This window comes from Aplysia californica, unplaced genomic scaffold, assembly GCF_000002075.1.
Source record: "Aplysia californica isolate F4 #8 unplaced genomic scaffold, AplCal3.0 scaffold00001, whole genome shotgun sequence".
NCBI lineage: Eukaryota > Metazoa > Mollusca > Gastropoda > Aplysiida > Aplysiidae > Aplysia > Aplysia californica.
Genome location: NW_004797271.1, coordinates 2,337,556 through 2,344,036, shown reverse-complemented (window position 1 = coordinate 2,344,036; position 6,481 = coordinate 2,337,556). Strand labels below are relative to the sequence as shown.

General features: G+C 39.7%; 1 protein-coding gene across 6 annotated transcripts in view; it reads left to right on the top strand.

Moving 5' to 3' along the window:
* Positions 1-525: 525 nt before the first annotated feature.
* The window catches only part of LOC101860211, a 7,587-nt gene continuing 1,631 nt past the window's right edge, over positions 526-6,481 (top strand). The window contains exons 1-3 of one of the 6 annotated variants that reach the window (XR_004858472.1): positions 526-1,020; positions 2,224-2,327; positions 4,794-4,988. Coding sequence is in view for 5 of the 6 variants with exons in the window: in XM_035969317.1 (XP_035825210.1) it covers positions 4,819-4,988 (170 nt within the window). In the remaining variant the exon portion in view is untranslated. Of the gene's footprint in view, positions 1,021-1,679; positions 1,783-2,211; positions 2,328-2,378; positions 3,042-4,793; positions 4,989-6,481 lie in introns of those variants that run through there. The other 5 variants (XM_005088837.3, XM_035969317.1, XM_035969340.1 and 2 more) reach the window with 5 other exon arrangements.

The window sequence follows — 6,481 nt, the reverse complement described above, 5'->3', positions numbered from 1 at the left end:
AACTGTGATTTCTAATCAAAGTTCAAAAAGACGTTAATCCAGAAAGGGACTAGATCTACAGTTTCACATGCTTGCACTTTTAAGAGAATCACTTTGGGCTAAAACATAAGGTAAGAATCAAATAAAACACGTAAGAGCAGAGACACGCCCACTCACATGTAAACAAACATTTTCGCCCACTGAAATATGGCCGCCAACAAACTAAAATGTTTCCGTGTCACGTGACCTCGTACGGACTCTAGTTTAAAAGGAGATAACTCTATGGGCAAAACCAACAGTTTAGGACCGATTCGACTGGCGACGTTGAAAAGCAAACATCTTGATTTTGAAGTTCACTGTCGAATGTAGTTGAATGTGTTTCAAGTAGAGTTGCCAAATTATAGCTATTGTATCGTCCCATCCATAAAGTAAAATCTGGCCTACCATGACTCAATCAGAGGAATCCGATTGGCAGTGTGCACCGTGCATAACGCTTGAGAAGTGCAGCTCGCCCCAGCGATGCGTTTAGGCTAGGCTAGTTAGGCCTCGTCAGAAGCTGCGAACTGGTGTCTGTGGTGTGGTGGTTAGGTGCTCCGCTGTCGCACGAAAGGGGCCCAAGTTCGATTCTCGAGTGGGGGAAAATTTTATCGAGTATCTCAATATATCTGCTTTGATGTTGCATCTCTCAGTCCAGTTTGGCCCTGACAGGCAGTGTCGGAAGCCTGCCTCCTAAATCATCTAAATTAAGTCGGTGGTGCGTAAAATACCTATTTAAAAAAGAAGTGAGCTTGACGCATCGAGGCAGACCATTCTCTCAGTTTGACTACAGAGAAGAAAGTCCATGTTCGCATGTCCAAGGGGAAATCCTTGAATGTGGGTACGGTAGCTTTTGAGAGTTATCCAAGGCTGTCCTCCTACTCAAATATGTTTTTTTTCTGGGGTTTTCTCTGGAAATAACTTAGAGAGTGTTAAAAGAAGCGCGAACGTGGTTTATTTTGAGAAATTCCAAGGCTCTCCTCCCACTTAGCTCGATCGGACCTAGTGAGTATTGTTTTTATTCTGTTTTTTTCTTCTCTCAATAGTGCCCAGGCAGTGTCAAAGGCAGTGTGTACAGCAGCAACTGAATCCGAATGCAAGGGTGTCAAATTGCTCAGGAAATCATTTAACGATGTTTCAGCAAAGGTCCCGCAACGCTCCAACCCAATCCCTCTCCAAATCCCCCCCCCCCCAACCTCTTATAAAACCCGAAACCAAATGTGAGGCATCGTGGTGGAATCAGGCTCTCGTCAATTTTTGAGCACATCGAGTTATTGGTATCATCTTACTTAAAGCTTGTTCACTTGTCTTTATTTGGATGAAAAAATATCCGTTTATCTTAAATACAAGTCGAGATATTTGAGAATGAAGGAGGTAGGGGTCACCTGTTTGCAGAGGTAAAATTAGTGAGAAAATGGCCGTCAAAGATTACTTATTTCCATAGCTTAAGAGTCCGTGGTAACTGACAATTTACATCTTTTGTGCCTTTAATCAACGTTTTGCAGAAAAATTTACACAGAAATGAGTTCTTTAATGGGCATGACAGGTGTTGAGCCCAAAAACAAAAATTTGATAAAAATTCACAAACCCGAAAAAGAAATGCAAGTTTCTTCACTTTGATTATTTGGACAAGAGCCTGATTCCACCGCGCTGCCTCACAAATGCACTCATATAACAACAACGCATTTTACTTTTTACGTTTCTGTGTCGTATTTTCTCCGTGTCGTTTCTTGTGGAGTATCTACTTTCAGCTCCAGGAAGATAATAGTATGTCATCGTCATCATCATCACCATCATCATCATCGTCGTCGTCATCATCATCATCATCATCATCATCATCATCATCATCATCATCATCATCATCATCATCATCATCATCATCAAGTTGCAGATCTGAAGCAAACATCGCCTTCATTTCTCGAAATTCATTTCCCAGCTTGGACGTCCTATACTGTTTCAAGTTCTTCGAACAGGTTGTAACTGGTCTACCTGCCTCTTTTGCCTTCTATTTTCCGACGACAGCAATTATATTCAAAGCTCATATGTCCATTCAAACCTCCCAGAAACAGCCACTCTAGAGAACTAGCAAACAACAAATTCAAATGCTGAGAATGTGCGCATGTAAGCCACGTAAATATTATGTTTATCTTTGAAACAGTGTAGACAGCCTGGTTCATCAACACCGTTGACGTTTTATTTTTTGCGCAGAGACAAGTCCATTGCACGATCTAAAGGGGTGATGGTCACTGGAATAGGCTTAGGCCTGCTCTAGACTCCTGGATTTTGGGTGGTAGGGATACTCATTTTGATTGGTAAGTACAATTGGTAACTTAGTTGGAATTCTGATTTGGGTTTGCTTTACGAACCAAATAGGCTATGATCTGTGAGGTCGGTTGACGTGTTGGTGTAGAAAATGAGCTTCGTTGTTGTTGATGTTTTTTTCAATGAACAAAGCGTGTTTGAAAAGTTGGAAAAAAATAGTGGATTGCATCGACGCTGTAGTGTTCCCGCAAGGCTGCGGTACAATCACGATCCCGTCTAGGAGCTGGACTTCAGTATGCACTGCCATTCCACACTCAGCACATAAATGCTCGAGAAGGGTTTAGGATTAAGGCAGATCCAACTGAAAATGTTAGACATTTCTGGCGAATCTTCATATCACTAGAATCCACTCGCTGCTTTCGCATGGGTTAACTCCGCAGAAGCGACGTCGTTCGAAGAAAGCTATCGTTTCGAAACAAGAATCCGTTTCCCTTTATTTAACCGAACAAGAGGTTTGCTCGGTTGACTGAGAAATTTGATCGATCTTTGCATTTGTAGGCCCAGCTTAGATAAAGCGAACGTTACTGAATAACCTTGACATGAAAGTGTGAAAGGAGATTGTGTTGTGGTCCGTATACATTATATTGCAGAGAAGTAAAGTGTATACGTGTATTTTGGACTATAACATAGTTTTGGTTTTTCTTAACTAAATGTTTTGAGGACAAACAGTTGCCCTGTGATATTGGCCAGGACACTTTGATTCGGTAAGTACCTGTACTTTAGTTTTGCTCTAACTTTCTGTATTTGCTTGTCTGGGGTGTTTGCTGGTGTCGTGCGCCAGTGTTGTGTGTGCGTGTGTGTGTGTGTGTGTGTGTGCGTTTGTGTGTGTGTGCATGTGTGTGTGTGTGTGTGTGTGTGTGTGTGTGTGTGTGTGTGTGTGTGTGTGTGTGTGTGTGTGTGTGTGTGTGTGTGTTTATCTACGTGTGTGTAAGTGTATGCATGTACATGTGAATATAATATTATTGTGTCTTCATGTATCTGTTCTCAATTATGTTGGTATAAATATAGGCCTAATATTATATAGGGGGAGGGGTTAAATGTCTTTGTAAATAGACAGACAGACAGAGACAGTGAGGACAAAATAAGAAACACCATAATAATATTATGTTACTTTTTCTCTTTTACCTCTGCTACAACTTCAAGTGTCAGGTCTGAAACAGACCGGCAATCATGGTTCCTCACTCATTTTCTCTGCTCGGGTGTTCTGAACCCCCCCCCCCCCCCTTCCCTCAAAGCATGAAGTAATTTGGGGGGGGGGGGGGGGAACAGATATTTCTATTTTTCAGGATTGGGCTCTTTGTATTGAAACTGTATATCAATATTACAATTCTTTATTTTATTTCTGTTGTACATTTGCCATCAGATGCCATCATATTATATCGTAAGTAGGCTATTCAAACATTTGAATTTGTTTGATCTTTTTGCCTTTACTTCTTTATTTCTGAAGACTGTTTCTTGGTTGAATATGAGAGATCCGGTGACACACCAACACAATCTTGACTTACTCCTCTTTTAACTTCTATATATTCGCTATACTCTTCCTCATTTTGGTCTTATTGCAATTCTTAAATTGTTGCTAAATTCTTTTCATTCACATCCAGCTTTACCAAAGTTTTGAATAGTTCATCATGTCTAACTTTTTCTGGTCCTGTGAAGCTCGTGTTATCAGGGTTTCACTGAAGATCTTTTGATGACACAAAAACTAAAAGGACGTTTCTCTGTTGTCGTAAATTACCAATTTTAAGCACAAGAGAAAATCTGAAGAATGATCAGGAGGAAAAATTAAGGACTTCATACACGAAGCTATGGTAGAAAATATACATTAAAATCGTAGAAGGCACATCCGAAATTTTTGTATTATTTCAATGTAAGTGTTTGTACGCCCTCATCCACACAATTTAGATTATAATTTAAGGAGGCGGGCTTCCATCATGCCTGTCAGGGTCAACACGGGCTGAAAAGGATACAGCGTCTCAGACTCAGCAGAAAACTCAGATACTCGCTAAAAATTATCCTTACTCAGTAATCGAACTGGTGCGATGGCGAAGCGCGTAACTTCTGCTCCACAGATGAGATTAGCCAACTCTTCTTTCGACGCTAGAAAAGATTAAATAAAATGGTCATGCACGACATTTACGATCATGCTTTCAGGTCACTGATGCTAACTATCACAAATATGAGTGAGACAAGAGAACAATAAATCATTACCCAAATTTTCCCAAACATGAGTGAGACAAGAGATAAACTAAACCTTCTTTCAGCACCAGGATAAAATAACTAAAGGTCGCTCATACACCTTGTTTAAGTTTTACTTTCAGGGCACTGGCACTAACTTATATCGCAATACATATGAGTGAGACAATGGAAACGTTTTTTTTTATTACCCGTCTTCTTTCACCTACAGGACACAAGAAATAGCTCCCTCATGCATGTTATATCATACATTCTGCTTTCAGGGCACTGACGGTTACTGTCGTAAATATGAGTGAGACTCGCAGCTTCTTTTGGCGCATCTTGGTTCCTGCTCTTGTGATGGGTGTGGCCTGCATTTTTTTGGCCCCTCTTGTTGTGGATTTTGTTGGATTTCGAAAGGAGGGCATTGCAAAAAAGAGCTTGGCGTCCTTTTTGCAGGGAACAGCGGTCAAAGCAAAGTAAGAGCACTGAAAAAAAATAACTCATCGACAACGAGCATTCTTGTTATTCAAAATGCTAGAAAACGCGCCTTTTTGGGATAACTTTCTTATTCATAGCGATATAACAATAATTCAATTTTTCTTCTCTGAAAACTAAATAGACAGACAACAATACGCATGCCATGAAATACATGTATGAAACCAGTATTTCTTGTTTGTGTATGATAGTTCAAAATATGCTGCAAATTTGGCTTTGGTTATTTACTGATATATTGCTACACTAGAATTACGAAGTTTTATCTGCCCGGTACCTAGTTTTTAGAAGTTTGGCGTAAAAACTTGAGTTTCTCGAAACGTCAAATTGTTTCGAATGCAATTCTTTGAATAGCTTGACAACGATCCCGAATAATCTTACCAACTCTTACAAAAACAAATCATTAATTTTTCTACTCGTTTTTGTTACAGAAAAGACTGCTAGATCTTACACATGTCACACGAATTGAGCCAAATTAATTTTCAATTCATATTCTTTATTCTGCACAATCTATCAATACCGACTGGTGAAGCTTGAGATTTTTCAGAGGCAGCAGTGCTAAAAATCTCTTTTTTTTTCGTTAGTTTTTTGTTGTTTTTGATTGTTTGTGTGTTTTGGTTAATTTTTCTACTTCACCGAGGCTATTCAAGGGAGAGTGTTCAAGGTGACAGCTGCACACAACTCCTCGCTGTGCGAGTCTGATTGTTATGTCTGTGTCAAAGCGACCCATATTTTTTGTTGCCCACTTTTAAATAGATGCAGCGTAACGTGAGGTATAGAAGTTAACAAGACGTCGCTGGCTTCGTTTTAACAGTCCATACGCACAGAGGGCTCCCGGTTCTTATAAAACTAATGGCTCCTGAACACAGTACTAATGAATATACCACTAAATCTTCAGTCCAATTTTTACGGGATATTTGGGATTGCACTGTTTTCCGATATGTTTAAACCTACTCTAAGCTTATATCTTAATAAAGTATTGTTCACTGTTGAGATACAATTACTCGCCATTAATTTGATATACACTACATGTCAATTCCACCAATGTTAACGCACCCCAATACAAGCCCAAAAACACTTTTTTTCTTTTCATCCTTTCATGTAAGTAATACTAAGTAGTCCGAAAAGTAGGTAATGCTATTAAAAACCCCAACATTTTGATGCTTTAATTAGTGTTCACTGCACCAATACTCAAAACCAGAAAATTGGCACTTTCTCCTGACCACGTGCCGGATTATTTCCACATTGTTTGTTTTTAGAAGTATATGTTTTTGTTTATCAAACACTGCAATAAAATTTTGATCATTGTCACCCAAGAAAGATAGAAGGTTTAACTTAACCTCAGAGAAATCAAGCCACTGGCATGCTTTGTGGGTCTTTCCTGTTGCCAATTAAGTCATCGGCAACGGAAAAACAGGAGAAACGCGCAGAAGCGTGCCGATGGCTCAGTTTCTGTGGGGTTGAGTTACAGACTCCC